General features: G+C 60.3%; 2 protein-coding genes across 2 annotated transcripts; one reads left to right on the forward strand and one right to left on the reverse strand.

The window, feature by feature from the left end:
• The first annotated feature begins 368 nt into the window (after positions 1-368).
• Positions 369-6,116, forward strand: CTSA (cathepsin A). Its single transcript, XM_087720707.1, has 14 exons — positions 369-558; positions 631-742; positions 973-1,023; positions 1,163-1,249; positions 1,342-1,497; positions 1,890-1,981; positions 2,078-2,162; positions 2,259-2,350; positions 2,482-2,560; positions 3,250-3,395; positions 3,481-3,556; positions 4,274-4,363; positions 5,106-5,210; positions 5,703-6,116. The coding sequence occupies exons 1-14, from the start codon at positions 386-388 to the stop codon at positions 5,784-5,786; spliced, it is 1,428 nt and encodes a 475-aa protein (XP_087576833.1). The 5' UTR covers positions 369-385; the 3' UTR covers positions 5,787-6,116.
• A 1,337-nt stretch (positions 6,117-7,453) lies between these two features.
• Positions 7,454-15,445, reverse strand: PLTP (phospholipid transfer protein). Its single transcript, XM_087720708.1, has 15 exons — positions 15,229-15,445; positions 14,894-14,993; positions 13,869-13,997; positions 12,821-12,976; positions 12,529-12,592; positions 11,730-11,793; positions 11,540-11,631; positions 9,788-9,964; positions 9,599-9,658; positions 8,587-8,751; positions 8,317-8,384; positions 8,166-8,208; positions 8,002-8,065; positions 7,752-7,828; positions 7,454-7,663 (listed from the first exon to the last, which is right to left on the reverse strand). Exons 1-15 carry the CDS (start codon positions 15,422-15,424, stop codon positions 7,556-7,558), a joined length of 1,563 nt encoding a protein of 520 aa, XP_087576834.1. The 5' UTR covers positions 15,425-15,445; the 3' UTR covers positions 7,454-7,555.
• Between the last annotated feature and the right edge of the window lie 5,170 nt (positions 15,446-20,615).

Genomic DNA, 20,615 nt, shown 5'->3' on the forward strand with positions numbered 1-20,615 from the left:
GGGGAGTCCCGGCCGGCGCTCAACTCAGCCCAGCCGCCGCCCGGGCGCCGCTCCCCCCTCCGCCTCTGCAGCGGGGCGGGGCGAGGTGGCGCGCCCCCCCATTGGCCGCTGCTCGCTCCGGGCCCCGCCCCGCCCGTCAAGTGACCAGGGCCCGGCGGGGAGCGGCAGTCACGTGCGCCCGGTCGCCGCTGTTGCTGTTGTCGCCTCCGGAGCCCCAGGAGCCGCCGCCGCCGCCGCCTCCCGTCCCCCGTGGCCAAGTGAGCTCCGGCGGGCGCGCGAGGGACGCTGCCGGGACCCCGCGGGGGAGGGTTGGGGGCCGCCTCCCCCCGCCGGAGCCCCCGGAGCCTCCGCTCTGACGGACCGCCCTGCGCTGCCTTCCCCGCAGATGCCGCTACTGCCGACGCTGGTGCTGCTGGGCGCCGCCGCCGCCGCCTCCTGGTCCGGCCCGGCGTCCTCCAAGTTCGCCATCGACTTCCTGCCGGGGCTGCGCAAGCAGGCGTCCTTCGAGCAGTACACGGGGTTCCTGAGCGTGGACGGCGACAAGCACCTGCACTACTGGTAGGCTGGCGGCCGGCGGGGCGGGTGGCGGGACGGGACGCCCCCCCTCCGACCGCCGCTTCCTCTCCGCAGGTTCGTGGAGGCGCAGGAGGCGGACGGGGAGACGCCGCTGGTGCTCTGGCTGAACGGGGGTCCCGGCTGCAGCTCCATCGCCGGCCTCTTGACCGAGCACGGGCCTTTCAGGGTCAGTAGCCCCCCCCCTCGCCTGGGCCCCCTCCCCCGTGCCCCTGGGGCAGCTTCCCTCCAGCTGTGCTGGGGGCCCTTGTGGCTCTGGCATTTGTGAGGTCACACCCACCCCTGCAGCTACTGCCTCCCTTGGGGGGGGGCTCTTTTGCCTTCCAAGCTGCCCGGGGGGCAGAGAGGCTGTGGGCATCCCGGGGTCTCCACTGAAGAGGGTCCCTTCTTCCTCTTCAGGTCCAGCCAGACGGGGCCACCTTGACCTACAACGAATATGCCTGGAATAAGGTGACCCCCCCCCCACCCACCCTGAAAGCTTGGCTGGAGCATCTCCTGCCCACCCCCACTCAGAGGGCAGGAGAGGCGGGGGGGGCGAGATAGCACCTCCCCCCCCCATGGAGCCTCACTCCTCCTCCTCTCCCTCCAGCTCGCTCACATCCTCTACCTGGAGTCCCCCGTTGGCGTCGGCTACTCCTACTCGGACAGCCAAGACTACCACACCAACGACACAGAGGTGGGTGCTGACCCTTGGCCCCTGCCCCCCCCCCCGTGCCCTGCCCAGCCAGCTGGTGCCTGGCACATGCCCTCTCTCCCCCCCCCCCGCAGGTGGCCCGCGTCAACTACCTGGCCTTGAAAGAGTTCTTCAAGCTCTTCCCCGAGCACCTGCCCAAGGACCTTTACCTGGCTGGGGAAAGCTATGGCGGCATCTACATCCCAACCCTGGCAGAGTGGGTCATGCAGGACGCCAGCCTCAACCTGAAGGTGGGTGTGTCGTTAGGGCCCTGTGGCCCCGGAGCAGACTCCCAGGAGCCTGGCATTAAATGGGCAGGTAGGGAGGTGGGTGGGGGCCACAGGGGTGCCCAGGGCATGGCCCCTGGCACTGGACAGCTCTGCAGAAGTGGAGAGTGGCAAAACCGGAATTCCCCCCCCCCTGCACCTCCCTGAGCCTCCCTCCAGCTGCTCTCTTGGGGAAGCAAAACCAGGGCTGGGGGGACAAGCGCCTGCCCGCTTTCCCTGACATCGGGGGGGGAAGCACCGGGGAGGATCTGACTGCCAACAGCCAGTCATCTCCTCCTGTCTGGGGCATTGGGGGTGGGTGGGAGGGGAATGGGGGTGAGGGGCTGCCGGAGGTCACCGGAGGCCGTGCCTTTCAGGGCCTCTCGGTGGGCAACGGACTCTCCTCCTACGAGACCAACGACAACTCCTTGGTTTACTTCGCCTACTACCATGGCCTCCTGGGGAACCGGTGAGCCTCTGCCGGGGGGGGGGGGATCCTGGGAAGGGGCTCTGGCGCTGCGGCCCCAGGGGCGGCTGATGAAGACCCCCTGCTTCTCCTCCACAGGCTCTGGGGAGACCTGCAGCGCTTCTGCTGCTCTGGGGGGAAGTGCGACTTCCACAAGAACCCCAATTTGAACTGCACGGCTGCCGTGAGTGGGGGGAACTGGCGGGAGGGGGGGAGGGCCATAGGGGATGGGGTGGAGGGGACCCCTCGAGGTCATCCATCTCTCTTGTTGTTCCTCCAGATGGTGGAGATGATCCACATTGTGGACGACTCCGGGCTCAACATCTACAACCTCTATGCCCCCTGTGCTGGGGGGGTGCCGGGAAAGTTCAGGTGAGCGCCTGGTGCTTTGCAGTGGCCCCCTTTCCTCCTCCCCCCCCTGTGGTGGCGGGCAGGGATCCCCCCGGGTGGAGGAAGCGGGTGAGGGGCCCCGGAAGGCAGCTCAGCCGTTCTCCCCCTGGCAGCTACCTGGACGGGACCATCGTGACCCACGACCTGGGCAACAGATTCCTCTGGCATCCCTTCCGCAGCCTCTGGAGGCAGGTGAGCAGAGGCCGCTTGGGACATGAGCCCCGCTGGGGGCCTCAAAGGTGGCCCTATACTGGTGGTGGTGGGGGCTCTGGAAACCCCTAAGGGGGGCCTCCCTCAGGGTGGGGGACTTCTTTGGGGGACAAGAGCCATCTTGCTCGAAAGGCCCACCTGAAACGGCCTGAGAAAGCAGAGCGAAGGTTTCATGGGCTTCTGTGCAGCCCCCTCCCCCCACAGGGACCCCCAACTCAGGCAGCCATGGATGTCAGCCCGTTCTTCAGCAGGAGGAGGAGGAGGGGAGGGAGGGAGGGAGGGAGGGAGGGAGGGAAGGCTCTCATGCATCTCAGCAGCTTTCCTCTGCCCTTTGAAGGCCTGAAAGCAGCTGACGGAGGGAGGGAAGAATGAATGAATAAATGAATGAATGAATAAGTGAGTGAGTGAATGAGTAAATGAATGAATGGGTGGATGGGTAAGTGAATGAATGAAGTGAATGAATGAATGAGTAAATGAATGGGTGGATGGGTAAGTGAATGAATGAAGTGAATGAATGAACGAGTAAATAAATGAATGGGTGGACGGGTAAGTGAATGAATGAATGAATGAATGAATGAATGAGTAAATAAATGAATGGGTGGATGGGTAAGTGAATGAATGAATGAAGCTGGAAATCTCCTGGAGCAGCCGCTGTGCTTGGAATCCCTCAGAACCTGCTGAACTTGGGGGTGACCAAGCATGTGCGGCTGGACCCCCCCTGCATCAACACCACCGGCCTCACCCGCTACCTCAATGACCCCCAAGTGCGCCGAGCGCTGCACATTCAGGACGATGCCCCCGCGTGGGAGATCTGCAGGTGAGGGGGGAGCACAGGGCAGCTCCTGGTGCATTGGGGGGGGGGGCTTCTGCAGGCCACCCCCTAATCGAGGCCCTTTTTGCAGCTTTAACGTCAGCCGTGGCTACAAGCGGCTCTACTCCAAGATGAACGACCAGTACCTGAAGCTGCTCAGCACTGGGGTGAGTTGCTGGGGTCAGCAGTGGGGTTGCTGGGTGGGGGAAGGGAGAGGGGATGGGGATGACCACGTTCCTTGTTGCCCTGCCCCCCCCACCACCACCCCCAGTGGAGGGGAAACCAGGCTGGCCCTTCCTCCAGGAGTTTGTAATCCTGGGCGGCTTCTAGAATAGGATACAGCTGGGACCCTGGAGATCTTCTAGTCCAGCCCTCAAGCAGGAGCTCTCATTCCACTTCAGACAAGTGGCTGTCCAGTCTCCCCTTAAAAACCTCCAGCGATGGAGTGACCACGATTTCTGGTGGCAAGCTGTTCCGCTGGTTGATTGTTCTAATTGTGAGGGAGTTTCTCCTTAGTTCCGGTTGCTTCTCTGCTTCATTAATTTCTACCCATCGTCCCCAGCCCTGCTGCCCTCAGGCGCTTTGGAGAAGAGGCCGGGCCTCCTCTTTGTGATAGCTCTTCCAACACTGGGAGGCTGCCCCCCTTGTGTCCCCCCCCAGTCCTTCTTTTCCTTAGGCTGGCCACGCCCAAATCCTTCCGCCGCTCTTCCTGTGGTTTTCTCTCCAGCCCTTCGATCCTCTCAGCTGCTCTCCTCTTTCTCCTTTTCCCAAAGTCCCAACATCTCTTTTGTGATTGACCCAAATCGGTTGCAGGATTCCAGGTGGGGCCTCAGGAGGGTTTTATGAAGCAGCACTAACTCCTCCCCCCCTGGTCTCCCCTGCAGAAATACCGCGTCCTGCTCTACAACGGGGACGTCGACATGGCCTGCAACTTCCTGGGGGACGAATGGTTCGTGGAGTCCCTGCAGCAGAAGGTGGGCTGAGCTGGGGAGGCTCTTGAGGGGAAAGCCCCCTCCCCCCTCTGCACCCCTGGTTCCAGGCGGCCCCTGCTGGCCTCCCCTGCGCTGTCTCCTGGGCCCCTCGGGTCCACCTCCTCCCGGTAGTCCTCGACTTACGACCACAGTTGAGCCCCAATTTTCTGTCGCTAAGCAAGGCAGTTAAGTGAGGTTTGGCCCATTTTATGCCTTCCTTGCCACGGTCGTTAAGTGAATCGATGCAGTTGTTAAGCTGCTACCTGCCTTCCCCATGGACTCTGGTCGTCAGAAGGGAAGCCAGGCCATAAATAGGACCCAGTTGCCGAGCGTCCAAATTTTGACCACATAACCACGGGGGATGCTGCAACCGTCGTAAGTGTGAAAAGCAGTCACTTTTTTCAGTGCTCTTGCAATTTTCGAATGGTCACTAAATGAACTGTTGCACATCGAGGACTACCTGTGTGTAGAGCCCCCTTGCAGGGAGACGGGCGGCGTAGATGCTTAATAAATGATGCATAAACAGATTCTCCAGCCGGCAGCTCCTCCCCCCTCTGGGTTGGGGGATGCGTGGAAGGTGATGGGGCTCAGGGATTGTGGGGGGCACAGCCTCCAGCGATGGGGTTGCCTCGCCTGACTCCTCCCGTGACCCTCCCCATCGGGCCGGGCTGGGTGCTGCCTGCCCCTCACCCCGCTTCCCCTCCGGAAGCCCAGAGACCCTCACGGCTGGCCCTCTTGCTGGCAGGTGGAGGTGGCCCGGAGAGCCTGGATCTTCACGGATGAGGACGGCCAGGATCAGATCGGGGGCTTCGTGAAGGAGTTCGCCAACATTGCCTTCCTCACCGTCAAGGTAAGAGTGGGGAGGGGTCTTGCGGGAGCCAAGCTCGCCCTCCCCTCCCAGAGCCTCAGCCGTCCCATTGGAACTCCTGGGATGTTATCCAACCAAGAGAATCCCTTGACTGATAATCCCACAATGGGACAGTTGTAGCAAAGCCAGTTCTGAAGTTTTCGCGCGAAAACCAGTGTAGGTGAAACCCCCTTTTTCCCCCCCACCGGACCTCCTTATGGTCCATTGCCCACCAGTCAATTGCCTCTGTTTTGTTTGGGGAACAATCTGAGCCCCTCCCCAGCATTTGACCTTGGGGTGTTGGGACTCCCCCAGGCTACAGACCCAGGCTCCCTTGCATTCCCCAATCCCCCCCCCCCCGGCCAAGTCCTCCCATGCATTCCCTTGCTTTCCCTGCCCCCTCCCAGCTTCTGTTTCTGGCTGCAAGGAGGGGGAGGGGCGCGTGGCGAGTCAGCCGTGACGCTCCCGTCGCTTCTTCGTCTCTCCCTTCCGCAGGGTGCCGGCCACATGGTGCCCACTGACCAGGCACGGGCGGCCTTCCACATGATACAGCGGTTCCTCACCCGGCAGCCCTTCTAAGCCCAGGAACAGCACTTTCCTGGGGAGACCGGCCCCCTCCCGCTGCGGCGCTCCTGACCGGCCTTTGGTAGACGCCTGGAGGGTCTCAGGCCCTGGGTGGGTCCTCTGGCAGGGCCTGGTCTCCCCCCCCACCCTTCTCTGCACATTTGCACTGTCCTCAGGGAGGAAGCAGGTCCTCTCGCTGCCCTCCCCCGGGGGTGGGGGGGGTGGGGGGGCCGTTTCTCAGCCTTGTCCTGGCTGCTCTTGGAGGAGGAAGTGGAGGTCACGAGCGGCCGCCTTCTCCTTTCTGGTCCAAGCAAGCGATTAAACGGTTATTTTTCTAATGGAAAAGGAGCGGAGTGATTTGTGGGGAAAGGGCTGCCTCGGAGCTGGGTCTGGGGGTTGAGGGTCTTCCTGAAGCAGAGCCGGAGGCTTGGAAGAAGAGACCGGACAGCCATGTGGCCAGAATGGTCTCTGGGGGGAAAGTGTCAGCCTTGTGGACTCCCAGCTGTGCCGGCTGGAGGATTCTGGGAGTTGTAGTCCGCAAGTCTTAAAAGTTCCAAAATTGGGCGCCCCTGGTCTCAGATCTCCCGCTTGAACGAGGGTTGGACTAGAAGGCCTCCAAGGTCCCTTCCAACCCTCTTCTGCTGTGATTGTACTCTTTCCGTCCTTCCCCCCCCCTCCAGCCCTGCCCTCTGGGCTGCCCCAGAATCCACTGGTGGGGGGGGGACAGCAGCCAGGAGGTGTTTTCTGCAGAGCTGAGCATCTCCGGGAGGCAGCAGCGGTGCCAACCTCTGGGACCTGCAGCTCCCGCACCCAGGCTTCTGCAGCAGCCTGCCCCTCCCGAAAGAGGGTGGGGGGTGCCCAGGCAGCTGCAGCAGGGAGGGGAGCCTCCGCTCTGCGTGCCCCACCCACCCGCCAGCTGCCTCTCCCTAAATTAAGCCCTGGAGACGGGGAGGGGGCTGGACTGCAGCCGAGTTGTGGCAACGGTTCAGGGCTCCCTTTAGGGCTGAGGAAGGAGTGAGTCGCTCCAGATTTTGGGGTGCTGCTGCCAGGTGAACCCCCAAACTAGGCGGGTGAAGAGCTTGTGCCAGGGTGGAGCCTGGTTCAGTCCGAGAGCAGTTTGGGCTCTCTGAGCAAATTCCCTGACTTGGGGGGTAGGGAAGGTGAGCTCAGCACCCCCCAGGCTCCTGAGCCCAGGAAGGGCCGAGGCCTTTTGGCTTGAGACCCAGAGGTGGTGCACTGAGCCTCTTGCCCAGCCTGGATGGACAACCAAGACTTTGGCTCGATCCGCGTTTGCTGGGCAGGAGGGGGTGGGCTACGGTGGATGTGGGGTGCTCCCCTTTGCTGGGGGGGGGCAGCTCAAAGCCCTGGGGGGAGGGTGTTGGCCGAGAGCGGTCTCTGAGTCCACGGTGTGGCCCACCAGCGGTCAGCAGAGCTGATTCGGACATTGAGGAGGTTGGGGAGGAGGATGGGCCAGTCCTGGAGTCTGGGGAGGCCGGAACGAGGGCTCCGTGTCGGAGGCAGAGAGGGGGCCAGGGCCGTCTGCCGGTTACCAGCTGCCTTCAGAGGCAGACAAAGAGCCTCTTCCCAATGTGGCCTGGGCAGGCCCGCCTGGCAGGGCTGTTGTAGGGATGGGAGAAGAGCCCTCCCCACCGGCAGCCCCTCCCTTAAGACAGGAGCCAGAGTCGGGCAGCGTAGCTCTTTATTCAGCTGCCCCAGAGGCTTACAAGGACCTTCGTGTCCAGCAGGGTGAGGTTGGGGCCAGGTGAGGGACGGGATCCGGGGCCCTAGGCAGCCGGGGAGGCCAGAGAAGGGCCCGGTGTGGCCCGGAGCTTCTCGATGACCTCTCGTAGCCCTTTGCTGAAGTGCAGGTCTGCTCCGACGGTGAGGTAGCCCTGGGGGGGAGGCAAGGAGGAGGGTGGGGGGGCTTGTGGGGCAGAGCCTCCCAGCGCCAGGGGTCCCGGTGGGAGGGGTCCTACTTACCAAGTGGCTCCTGATGGTCTCCTTGGTGAAGTCCATGCCTTCGGGGAGGGGGATCCGGACCCCTTTCATGGTCTTCTCTGAAAGGGAGAGGAGGAGGGAGGGGCTTCGCTGGCCTGGCCCATGGCTGAATCCTCAGGGCAAGGGGGCGTCACCCGGCCACTCTTCTGCAGCCCACCCACCCACCCAAAGGCCAAGGATCCAGCTCCCTGCCCCCACAGAGCTGCCCCACATGACCCCCCCCCGTGCCTACCGTTGATGAAGGGCATGATGGTCATTTGCAGGAGGGTCTTCAGGGGCGATTGCAGCGGGAGGAGCTGGAGGGGGGAGAGGGGGAGGGGTTTGGCTGGGGCGGGATAAGCACCGGGAGCCCCCTCCCCATCAGTCAGGAGGGCCTGACCCCAAAGTTAGACTTACTGCCAAGGATTCAAGGGCTGACTGGTTGGAGTAGATCCGGAACCTGAAGCGGGGGGGGAGAGGAGGGGGGGCGGTAGAAGTGCTACCAAATTGAGGCCACTGGTCATCCCCCCCCTGCACACACGGGCACCCCAGGGACCCCCAGCTCTACCTTCGGAGGTCCAGCTGCACCCGAAGAGCCTTGCCGTGAAGGACCACCTTGGCGCTTAAGCGGGATTCCTGCGGGGGGAAAGGCCACAATGGGGGGGGCAGCTGGAGCATGGCCTGCAGACCCCTCCCTCAGCTCTGCCCCCCCCCATCAGACCTTGTGGATCCCAGGAGCAGCCCAGGAGGAAGGCAGCCTCTTGCTCAAGGCCATCAGCCATCAGGAGGATGAAGACCCCTTCCCAGGGCAGGAGGGGGGTCCCTGGGGGGGGCTCACCATCGTCAGGCTGGAAAGCAGAACGGGGGGCTGGTTCAGGGGGGCCAAGAAGATGTTGAGCAGGGCGGAGACGGAGACGGAGGTGCCGGAGGTCCGGATGGTGCAGCGGGGGGCTTCGGTCACCTGCAGCTTTAAGGTCAGGGGTGCGTCCACCACTTCGGGGTTCTGGGGGGAGGACAGAGGGTCAGCCAGGGGGGGCCAAGCGGGCCCTGCTGGGTTTCTCTGGAGAAGAAGTCTGGCTAAAAAGGAACCGGGAACGGCCTTGTGGCTTTTGGCTCCCTCGTAATAAGGAATTGAAAATAAAACTTCTGGTTTTGACTCCCACATTTGGGAGGGGGGCAGGGGGGGGGGCTTCTTCAGAGGACGGTAAAGGGGAAGCGGATGAAGATAAATTGGGGTTGTAAGATGCAAAACTGGCAAGATTTAGCACAGAAATCTGGAGAGAAGTTTATGACACTCAAAATGCAGAGAAGAGCAACCAGGATGATGACTGGAGGCTCAAACATAACAATGAATGGTTGCAGGAACTGGGCCTGGCTGGTCTAGGGAAGAGAAGGACCAGGGGAGACGGGAGCATCTTCCAATATTTGAGGGGCTGCCCCAGAGAGGAGGAAGGGGTCAAGCTATTCTCCAAGGCACCCGAAGGCCAGACAAGGAAGAATGGGTGGAAACCTATCAAGGAGAGATTCAACCTGGAGGAATTTCCTGACAGAACAATCAACCGGTGGAAGAGAAGTTGCCTTCAGAAGTTGTGGGAGCTTCATCCCTGGAGGCTTTCAAGAAGAGACTGGTCAGAAATGGTGTAGGGGGTTGGACTAGATGACCCACAAGGTCCCTTCCAACTCTGTTAATTATTAAGGGCTGCTGCATAGTCAGCCAGACGTTATACTGGCAATGATGAAATTTATTTCCCCCCCCCCAATCTGGTTTCCAAAGGAGGCGATTCCTGGGGGGACAATGGGGTCCTTCCTGTAGAATCCCCTTCCAAGCTGCCCCCTCCCCCCCCCCTTACCAGCAGCACGATGCTTCCGAAGAAAGAGGCTCTCAGCAACACCTGCAAATCCTTTGGCACCTGTAACGGGGGGGGGGAGGCATAAGATGGGCAAGGCGGCAGCTTCCCCCCCCTCCCCGCACCTTCCCTGCCAGCCCTCTCTCTCTTGCCCTCCCCCCCCCAGAGAGACCCCTGCCCAGCGTGGCCTACCTCGTCCCCTGCAAACTCCATGTTCAGGACCCCCGCCCGGTAGTAGGAGAAGAGGGCGGAGTCGAAGAAGTACTCGGAGAGCCCCATGTAGACCATCCGCTCCGTCTCCCTCAGGAGGGGCTCCGGGGCTGCGTTGGGCAGGGTCTCGTTCTCGTTCCCCAGAGGGAAGAACATGCCCTGCCAGCAGCAGCAGCAGAAAAAGACCCCGGGTCACGCCGGGAAAGAGGGGTCCCCTCCCCTCACGGCTGCCCCCTTGGGACAAGGCCGGGCCACGAATACACCCCAGGGGTCGGGATCAGTGTGTGTGTGTGTGTGTGTGGATGTTTGCTGTACAGGTAGTCCTCGACTTACAACTTTTCATTTAGTGACCGTTCAAAGTTACAAAGGCACTGAAAAAAGGGACTGATGAGCCCCATCACCAGGGGGTCAAAAGTCAAGGGCTTGGCCACTGGCAGGGACCTATGCCGGTTGCCATCTCCTGGGGTCACCTGATCCCCTTTCTGCGACCTTCAACTCAATGGGGGACGCCAGATTCACTTAACAACCAAGTTACTTATCGCCTGCAGGGATTCACTTAACTCTGGCTAGAAAAGTCACGAGGTCAAGGTTCCCCCTTGCTCGAGTGCGTTAGTCTGCGTGAAAGGGACGAGCACCGTCTCCCGAGGGGCGGCTCTCGCCTCCCTTTCAAAGGCCAAGAGCCAGCGCAGCTGTCCGAAGACGTCTCCGTGGTCCTGTGTCCGGCATGACTCAACGCACGGGATGCTCTTCCCTTCCCACCAAAGGTGGCTCCTATTTTTTCTACTTGCATTTCTTACGTCCTTTCGAACTGCTCGGTTGGCAGAAGCTGGGACAAGTGACGGGAGCTCCCTCCGTTACGCGGCGCTGGGGATTCGAACCACTGAACTGCTGACCTTTCTGATCAACAAGCTCAGCGCCTGAGCCCCTGAGCCACCCACGTCCCTTAAGTCACAAAAGGGGTCAAAATTCGCTTAGCAACTTTCTCAGCTAGCGATAGAAGTTCTGGGCTGGATTGGGGTCGTAAGTCGAGGCCTGTCCGCATTTTCTTTCCCCGCAGAGGCCTGTGGGGCTGCCCAAGGCCCCTTTCCCAAAAGGCGACTGGATTTCCTTGTTCCTTTGTCTTCTTCTTTGGTTCCCCCTAAGTGGCAGCCGAGGAAGCTCCCCGGAGGAGAAGGGAAACGTTTTCACAGGAAGGCAAGGAAGCCCAGGGGCCTTTTGGGAGAGCAGCAGTGCTGGGCTTGAGGGGGCCAAGGAGAGGCCGCCTCTGGCTCCACCTTTCAAGGGTGCTCAGTGTGGCCCTACCCATGTTCTCTTCTGAGCCTTTTGCAAGGAAGGCAGCCCAGAGCAAGGCAGGGGTTTGTCCCACCGGCCCTCAAACGTGGCTGCCCTCCTCCTCCTCTTCCTCTGGCAGCACTGAGGGTGACTTAATCCCCCCGTCTCAAAATCTCTTGGGTGCCCCACATCCCATAAAGGCTCCCCAAACTTTCCAGCTCTGCGGACCAGCAAGGGGTGGGGAGAGGAAAGAGTTTTGCGCGAGGGGCAGAGGTGCACACATGCACAGCTCCATTCACACAAGCGATGAGCATTCCCGTGCGTGTGACGGAGCTTCACACTCGCACACAGGCGCCCCCCGCCAGCCAAGGAAGTGGAGCTGCGGATGGACGCTCGCGTGGCCCCTGGGGTTGGGGAGCCCTGCCATAAGGGAGCCCTCCGCAAGGGGCGCCTGGCGGGTACCTTAAAATCCAGGTCTATGTTCTCTGGGGTGACACGGGGGTCGTTGAGAAGGGAGTAGTCGCTGCCCACGTACTCGTCCACGGGATTGCGCACTGGAGAGGGGGAGAAAAGGGTGAGGAGGAATCCCGTCGCACCAGAGTCCTCCCTCCATCCTCTTTGGCAGGGAAAGGGCATGCTGCCCACCACTCACCGGGCACCGTGTCCAGCAGGGAGTTGAGGAGCACCAGCCCAGCGTGGTTGAGCGCAGGGCAGATCTGAAAAGGCAGAGAGCTGGTGGGAAAAGGGGAGACCAGCCTCCCTCTGGGAGTGGCTCCGTCGCTGGAGCTCTTCCCAGAGAGACTGGACAGCCTGGTATAAGGCCTTAGGTAGGGGGGTTGGACTAGAAGACCTCTAAGGTCCCTCCCAACTTGTAACGTAACCATCCTCTGAGATAGGACAAAGGCAGGGGGAGCAATCAGCATGTGCTTAAAAACAGCCTGTAAAAGTACAATTGCTAATCTACTGCTCAGTCTATATATGGTCAAATCCTGGGCGTCATTGGTAGGGCACATCTCAGGATGTTATGTTATTCACTATCAGGATGTTATGGAGTTTTAGGAGTTTGTTTTCTCCTGTGAGGTTCAGCGTGGCTCTGCAACTATATTACAACACCAACTCTATGATTCTACGAAACGCCAGAGATGGGGCGTCCAAGCGGGTTCTTTACCTAGGCTGGCTCCAAACTCCCACAGCTGCCGGGTGCCCCCACCAGTCTATTCCCTAAGGCTACTCCAAGTAGTAAAGTTCCCTCTGTGGCCGGAAGCCCAGTGGAGCCACTGAGAGAAACCCAGGACAGAGGAACAGAAGGGGGGGAAATTTCAAGGCTTTATAGGCCAAAATCAGGCTTTCCCTGCTCTACCCTGGACTCGGGGGAGACTGGCACACCTGCCACCTGTGCTCCGCTCCCTTCGCCGTGGCCCAGCAGGGCCCACCTGTGGCTTGGTGCTCACCTGTTGACTGATTATGTAGCGCATCCCTGAGGTGATGAGTATGGCCACGAATTCATAGACCTTTCTGGAGAGAGTCGGGAAAGGCTGGTCAAGGGGGGGGAGCTAGGAGTGCCTCCCCCCCCCCAGCTGCTTCTTCTGCCAATCTCAACGTTTTCTTCCTTGGCAGGGGAAGGCAGCCTGCTTGGCATCCTCTTGGCATCCCCGGGCCCTGGCATGCCACCCCCGCCACAAGGCCCTTCCTAGGAATCCCCTTGACCAAATGGGCTCCCCCGGAGAGGGAGGGGCCGGTTACCGGAGGGTGCCGCTGAATCCGGCGTGCATCCGGGCGATGGAGGCGTTGCAGCTCATGTTGGCGATCTTGAGGCGGCCGCCCTGGTCCCGGGAGAGCCTCAGCTGGGTGTGGATGTTCACCCCTTCGGCCCACGCCTTGATGGAGCCGATGTCATAGCTGGGCAGAAAGGGGTGGAAGAAGGTGGGGAGGGAGGGAGGGGGCTTCAGACGCCAAGACAGCCCCTCTTCCTCCCTCACATAGACACCCTCCCTCCCTCCCTCTGCAGACTGTACGGAAGGCTCCAGGGTCACATCCAGGCGGGAGAGCCCTGGGTTCGAAACGCTGGACTGCCGGACAAGGGTGGGGAAATATATTATAATTAGGAGGCTGAATTGGCATCCGGTTTTTGTTTTTAATGCGGTTGGTTTTAATACGCTCTGTATGATGTTGTTGTTGTTATTGTTGTTATCCCAGGGATGGTTACGGGTATTCCTCAACTTACGACCACAATTGAGTCCAAAATCTATGTTGCAAAGTGAACCATTTTAATAAACAGGTTTTGCCCCATTTTATGACCTTTCTTGCCACCGTTGTTAAGTGAACCACTGCTGTGGTTAAGATAGTAACATGGTCGTTAAGTGAACCTGGCTTCCCCTGTTTAGTTGACTTGGTTTGTCAGAAGGTCGCAAAAGGGGATCACGTGTCCCTGAGACACTGTGACCGTCATAAATACGAGTCTATTGCCAAGCATCTGGATCAGTGTTTCTCAACCTTGGCAACTTGAAGATGTCCGGACTCCAACTCCCAGAATTCCCCAGCCAGCGAATGCTGGCTGGGGAATTCTGGGAGTTGAAGTCTGGACATCTTCAAGTGGCCAAGGTTGAGAAACACTGATCTGGATTATGACCACGTGACCAACCAGGGGGATGCTGCGATGGTCGTAAAACGGTCATAAGACCCTTTTTTCAGGGACGTTGTGACTCCGAATGGTCACTAAATGAATCGTTTCCAGTCTAGGACTACCTGAATAAGAAGGGCGGCTACATAACCGTTTTAAGGAGCCACTCACAAGAACCAGTAGAGCAGCTGCCGCCGGAACCGCACCCCGATGGATCCGTTGTTGATCCGGAAGGCCAGGAATTGCTCCGGCTGGAAACGGAGCTCCGAGAAGTTCAGCTGCAGGTGAGTCACCTTCACGCTGCAGGGAGAGACGGTCAGCTGGGGATGGGGGGAGTCCCCTCTCGGGCCAGGCCCCTGCCCCCTACCCTGCCTCCCCCCGCTCTTCCCCTGCTATCGGCCCCCCTGGTGCCATCCAGGCTCAGCCTGTGTGGGAACCGTGCACCGAGGGCCATGGGGGAGAGGAAGGAGAGGAACATGGGGAGTCTGGGTGGGTGGAGGTTGGAATGAAAGGGTTTGGAGACCCTGGAAGCCTTTCCTGATTGGCCGCTTCCACAGGCACCAACGTTGTTGTGGCGACCCTGGGCCCAGGTTCCAGCCCTGCCCTGCCCTGCTCTGCCCAGCCCAGCCCCGGGCAGGGACAGGCTGATCTCTTCAGTCATGCAACACAACCCATGTGCGTTTTTTTCCTTGCATAAGCTATCAGAGAGGCAGGAGGGTGAACTCCATTGCTCTTCCCTGCCTTATTTGAAGAGCTCCTGCAATCAATCCAGGTTTGATCGGTCCCTGATAAATCCCTGGGAGAAGCCTCCTTATTTTAGGATGGTGGATATAGACAATTCCATACGCACACGCACATACACAAACACACACACTCTCCTACGACCGCAGCACCCTTTCCCTGCATTAATGCCTTAACCCAAATTGATCAGCAGCTGCGGCTGCTTCCCCTGGTCCCCTCTGGTGGGAGGTGGGAGACGGGGGGGAGGGGCTGTCCCTCCCCGGGCTGCCATGGCCGAAGCGAATCCTGGCCCGCTGGCTGTCTGGGTCACCCCCAGTTTGCAGAATGGATCTGCCAGCTGAGGGGCCCAGCAGACCCTGGGGAGCTGCAGGCCAGGCGGGCTGAGGGGGGGGCCGAAGGGCTCTTGGGAGGAGCCGGGTCCAGAGGCCTGCAAGCTGCCAGCCCAGCCGACTCACTTGCTGATGTTGTAGTGGAACTGGGCCTGCTTGCCATGCAGGTCGGGGACGGAGATGCTCTCCAGCTCCTGCTCCACGAAGCGCAGACCCTCCTCCTTCACTGCAAGAGACCCCCACACACACAGGCATCACCCCCAGAGCCTCTGCGGGCAAGGAACCCCCAGCCCAAACCACCAGGGAAGGGAGGCCGTCCCTCTTGCCTGGGTGGGCAATGGGCAGTGCCAGCCAAAACCAGCGGGGGGGGGGAATGGGGATCCCTCTGCTGGAGCCAGAAGGGGAGGCATCCCCAAGCCTGGGCTCCCCCCCCCCTCTACAGCCCCTCCCCCGCCACTTACCCAGCGCGAGGCCCTTGTCCGTGATCCTCATCTTGCAGGCAGGGGTGTGGGCGGCCCCAGAGGCTGTGCCCAGCCAGGTCAGCAGCAACAGGAGGCCGTGCAGAGGCATGGCGGCTCTTTCCTGCAAGGGGCAAGAGGTCAGTCTCCGAAGGGTCCACAGGGGGCTCCCCTCAGGCTGGCCCAGTCCTGATGGCATCTGGCAAGCACCCCCTGGGGCATCTGGGTGGGCAGGTCCACAGGGGAAGGCCCTCTCCAGCTGAGATGGGCAGCAGAATAAGGAGGGAGGGAGAGAGAGAGAAAGATGGGTGGATGGATAGATAGATATAGGTAGATAGATACAGGTAGATAGATGTGAGAGAGGGGGGCAGGCAGGCAGGCAGAGCCAAAGGGCGGCAGTGCCGAGCTTCAAAGGGAGCCTGTCCTCAGGGCAGGTGAGGCCACAGGTGGGCGTCTCTCTGCTGGGGCTCTGGGGAGACCCTGGCCAGTATTTCCTTTCCACAGCTTTAAGGAGTCGGTGGGCAGAGACCAAGCGAGGTAGGCAAAGTATCGCAGCTTGGCCAGCGCCTGCTTCTCCCAAAGACCTCGCAGCCGGAGTTTCATCCGCTCCGGTCCCCGGAGAAAGCAGCTCCGGCTCCAAGCCCCCAGCCCGACTCTCCTCCCCGAAAGGCCGCGGTCACCCGGGAGGACTCAGGACTGGCTCCCTTGGCGCCCCCATCCAGGCGCTGCGCGGCCCGAAGGGAGCTGAGCTGCGCGGGTCCCGTCTGCGGGGAAGGGGGCGGCTGGGACTCGGCCTTCAGTGCGGGGCCGGGAGGGTCCCAGCAGCCGCTTCTGGGAGTTCGGAGCCCGCCCGCCTAAGCGACCCCGCGAGAGGCGCCCGCGGCAGAGGCAGCGCGCCGGCCGAAGTTGCTCCCGCGGGGTCCCAAGTGTGGAAGGCGAGGTTGGCTCCGGCCGGGAGACGCGCTTGGCGCGAAGGAGCCGAGCAGGGCAGAGCGGCGGCCGAGGGGGGCGGCTTCTCCGGGGCCGGGGCCAGGAATTGGGGCGGGGGGCGCGGGGAAAAGGGGATCCCCCCAGCCCGCCCTCCAGAGCCGCCTTCGCCTCGTGCCCACTTGCCGGCATTCCCGCGTTCTCTTCTGCGGACCCTCGCGCTCCGCCAGCCGCCTTTATACTCCCTCCCGGCGGCTTTCCGGAGCCCGCCCCAGCCGGACGGAGGGAGGGAGGGAGGGGAGGGAGAGTCCAGCGGCGCGCGGGGCTTCGTCGCCGCTAGCCGGGATGCCGGGACTGGGGCCGCCTGGGCAAGGGCGGGCAGCCGCGGCGTCTCTCCGCACCCGGGGCGAAGTTGGCGCGAGGAGAACGCGGGAGGCAGCCCCGGGGTTGTGTCTAGCAGGGAGGGAGAAGCCGCCCCCCCTCGTGACCGAGGGGAGCCCTGGCCTCGCCCGCCCCCACGGAGGGTCCGGGACTGGCGAGGGGGCCGCGGTGGGATTGCTGCCGTCCAGTCCTGTAGCTGGGAAGGGAGGGCAGACTCTCCCCCCAAGCGGGATGCCTCCTGCGCACTGGGGGCTGAGACGGGGCTACCCGTGCGCCGGAGAAGGGAGCAGGGGACTGGGGGAACCCCGCGAAAGGTCCACACTCGTTGCAGAAGGCCTGTTCACCCACAAGGAGGAGAGGAGCTGCCCCCCTCCAGGGTGAGGGGAGCCCAGCCAGGGGGCCAGAAGAGCCTGACCGTCCGTGGTGGGCTTCCACCCCCTTCAAGGGGCCCTGCACCCCCTTGGCTACAGGCGTAGGAGGCGCCTTCCTTGATCTCCCCAGGAAATGCGCTCCACATCCTGTCTCCAGAGATCCGCTTTCCTGCAAGGGGGGGGGGGGGCTTCTGTGCGGGAAAACCAGGATGGTGCCACCCCCTCCCCACCTGCTAGGAGGCTGTTGCTAGAAATCCCTCTGTTTTGTTAGCCGCTTGGATCCAGTTGCCCTGAGGTGTGGGGGGGGGGGATTGTAGGCTGAGCCAAGACCTCCGTTTGATGGGGGGAGGATGAAAGCAGAATCAAAGCCTCCCTCCGTCCCCCCCCTCCTGGACTCCCCCATCACAACATGGGCGGGGGGGGGAGCCCTGCCAGAGGTCCTCTTCCCTCCCCCCCCTTCCTACCTCTACCCTTTTCTAGGCCCAAAGCCCCCCCTTTTATCCTCCGCAACTCTATCAGGGAGGGCAGACGGGGTGGATGGGAGGGGGCTTCATGGCTGAAGGGGGGGGGATCTCCATCTGCTTTCTCACTCACCAACTTCCTCCTTCCAAATTCTGCCATTCAGCAGTTCTGAGCCGGATGGTTTCCTCTTTGTCCCAAGGACACTCCGCAGCCACAGGATACGGGCGACCCAGAGTTTCTCCTGCCCCCCCCCCCCGCCCCAGCACTAAATCACAAAATCTCCAGAGAAACAGACCGGGGGGGGGGGGGGACAAGAGACTGGACGTGGCTCCCATCCCCCGCAAGGGAAATGAAATCCTGCGTCGGAGGGGCTGGCTGGCAGGAGGCTCCTCGGTTTTCAGAGAGGAGGAAGGGGCCCTTCGGTGACACCAGTCAAGCTGGGTCTTTGGAACCCCCAAACTCCAGGGGGGTCACTTGACCTTCGGAGGAGCAGCTGCTGGGGAGGAAGACGGAGGATTCCCTTCGCCCTCATTCCCAGCAGCTCTTCAGCCACCCACAGTGGGGGCTACAGGTAGCCCTCGATCTACGGCCACCATTGAGCCCAAAATCTATGTTGCTAAGTGAGAAATTGTTAGGTTTTTCCCCGTGTGCCCCCTTTCTCATCTCCGTTGCTAAGTGAATCATTGCAGTAATTAGGTGACTAACGTGGTTGTTAAGTGAACCTGGCGTCCCCCGTTGACTTTGCTTGTTAGAAGGTCGTGAAAGGAGATCATGCGACCGTCATAAGTAAGAGTCAGTTGCCAAGTGCCTGAAGTTTGATCATTTTGATGCAGGAGGGGGTGCACAGGTAAACCCACCAGTGGCCGGCCAGGTTAGGTGGTCTTAATAGAATGGACCTTATAAATTCATATTAGCTTGGCTTTTCATTCTAGTGCCCTGGAGTTCCAAAGTTGACTTTTAGCTGGAGTGAACTTTCTCTCCAACTTCCTCATGTATTAAAAATAGGGCTGAACAGGCAAGGCCCTGTAAAGGAGGGGCACAGGAAGCCAGGCGTGGATGTCAGATAGAACAGAGGTAAAAACTGCTGACAGCTTCAGATGTTATAGGAACTTCTCTTCTTTGTATTTTTCCTATGTACTTCGCTGTAACATTCCAAAGTGAACTTCCCCTTTTTGAAATGTCATGTTTGTCTCATGTTGACTTGACTTGAGAATGCACAGTGTGGAACACGGCATAAAAGTAGCATCCTGGGCAGAGCCCAGGCAGTTCAGATTTTGAACTCGCTGAACTCGATGCATCAAATAAACCTGTTTCTCTCGCACCTTCGTGGTCTCGAGTCCTGATCTTTCGTAAGTAGATCGCAAACCTCAAATCTGCTGCAACATTTTGACCGTGGGGATGCTCCAATGGTCGTTAAGTGTGAAAAATGGTCATGAGTCTCTTTTTTCATTGCTGCCGTAACTTTTTATTATTATTATAGTTATTATTGTTTATTTGTACATTTTCCCTTTACGTAAGTGCGTTGTGAACAGCCTGTTGCCTGGGTTAATTTGCTTCCCTAATACTATTTTTCTAGCTTCTGCTGTTTTTGTAAAAGAAGTTCCGTGTTCTTCCTTTTCTTTTCCTTTCTGTGTCCATTTCTGCAGAGTCTTAATGTTTTTTTTTTTGATTACTGCTTCTTCCGTAGGCCTTTCCTCATTTTTCCAGTACTGTGCAAATACTATTCTTGCTGCTGTCGATATATGTAATATTAAACATAAATTCCCTTTCTCATATTTTTCTGGCATTATTATTATGTCTAACAAAAATACGTCTGGCTTATAATCTGTATGCTGTTTTAACATATGGGGACAGATTACCCACATGTGTTGGGCACGTTGAAAAGAAAAATGGGTGAACTGTTGTAAGTTGAGGATTATGTCTCGGGACAGGCTCCGTTTCCAAGGTTTTCCCTGCAGGCTCCTGGCTTCCACCTCCAAGGATGCCAGGCCTGGCCGGACGGGTCTTGCCAGAGTCCTGGGCCACAGCCACCCTCCGCCGTGCTGGCCTCCCTCGCAGACCCTTCGCGGCTTCTCCTCTCTGCCCGGGGAGCCGTTTCTGCCACTTCAGGAGTTCAGAAGCTGCAGCTGCTGCACCAAACCTTTATTTTCAAGGAGCTTCCATGTAATCTCTCGTCATCCCAGCATAACCACACTGGGCTGCACAGTTGTTATTACGACACACCTATCCCGCCTTTGAGTTAAAATAGTTTCCCTCTGAATATTGGACCCCTCTGGGAAAGGAAGACCGCAGGGCTGCGGGCAGGAGGGAGGCCCGGCTTTTCCGTGCCTGGAGGCTACTCGGGGCTGAGCGGCCGGACCTTCTGCAGAGCCTGGGCAGCCAAGCTGACCTCAGCAGGTTCAGAGCAAGCAGTGCTGGCCACACCAGAGCTCTCGCCCCCCAGGAAGCCGCTGCACGTGGAAGTCTCTCCCCACAGCACGTGGCCCCTCCGGGGGAACTGCCTGTGACAGTGGCAGGCAGAGCCAAAGGCAGGGGGGCGGGGGCGGGGGGCGGGGGGGGGTTGCGGCACTGCTCAGATTTCAGGGTCAGCCCCTCCCCCCATGTGCTGCTGGAATCCAAAACAGCTTCCCGATGGTGGGGAGCCCCTCAGAGCATGCCAAGGGGGGCCAACACACCTCATGCATGGCCTGGCAATCCTCCAGGAGGGTCCCTCAATCTTTTGCAGCTGTGAGTTTGCTTCTGAGGAGGAGGAGGAGGAGGAGGAGGAGGAGGAGGCTGCTTCACCCAAACACCTGGAGGGACAAGCCTTCCCCTTGGCTGGCCTTCCTGCACCCACTGCCACACCCTTGGCCCTTTCCTGTTGGCAGGCTGGGCTCTGCTGGAGGAAACAGCTGTGGGGCTCCGGCCTTGGAGGGAAGGCCAGCAGGGGGCTTTCGGAGCCTCTGCTCAGGATACAGCCCTACGGGAACCCTCAGCTGACCTGAGGCCCTTCCCAAGCAGAAGAAACAAACTAACGGCGTTGGGAGGGGCCTTGGAGGTCTCCTAGTCCAACCCCTGTTCAAGCAGGAATCCTCTGGTTCCCTACCAGCTGTGCCCTCCCTCTGCCTACTTGCCCACCCCCTGCCCGGTCCTTGGCTTGCAAGTCGGTCCTCACCCCAAAGGATGAATCTTCTGGAGCACCCAGAGCTTTCATTGATCCCTCCTGGAGGGAATAAGCCAACGCCCCTCCCCCAGGGGGTTTGAAGCACA

This window comes from Thamnophis sirtalis, unplaced genomic scaffold (genome assembly GCF_051295495.1).
Source record: "Thamnophis sirtalis isolate CommonGarterSnake01/CBP01778 unplaced genomic scaffold, rThaSir2_p1.2 scaffold_7, whole genome shotgun sequence".
Taxonomy (NCBI): Eukaryota; Metazoa; Chordata; class Lepidosauria; order Squamata; family Natricidae; genus Thamnophis; species Thamnophis sirtalis.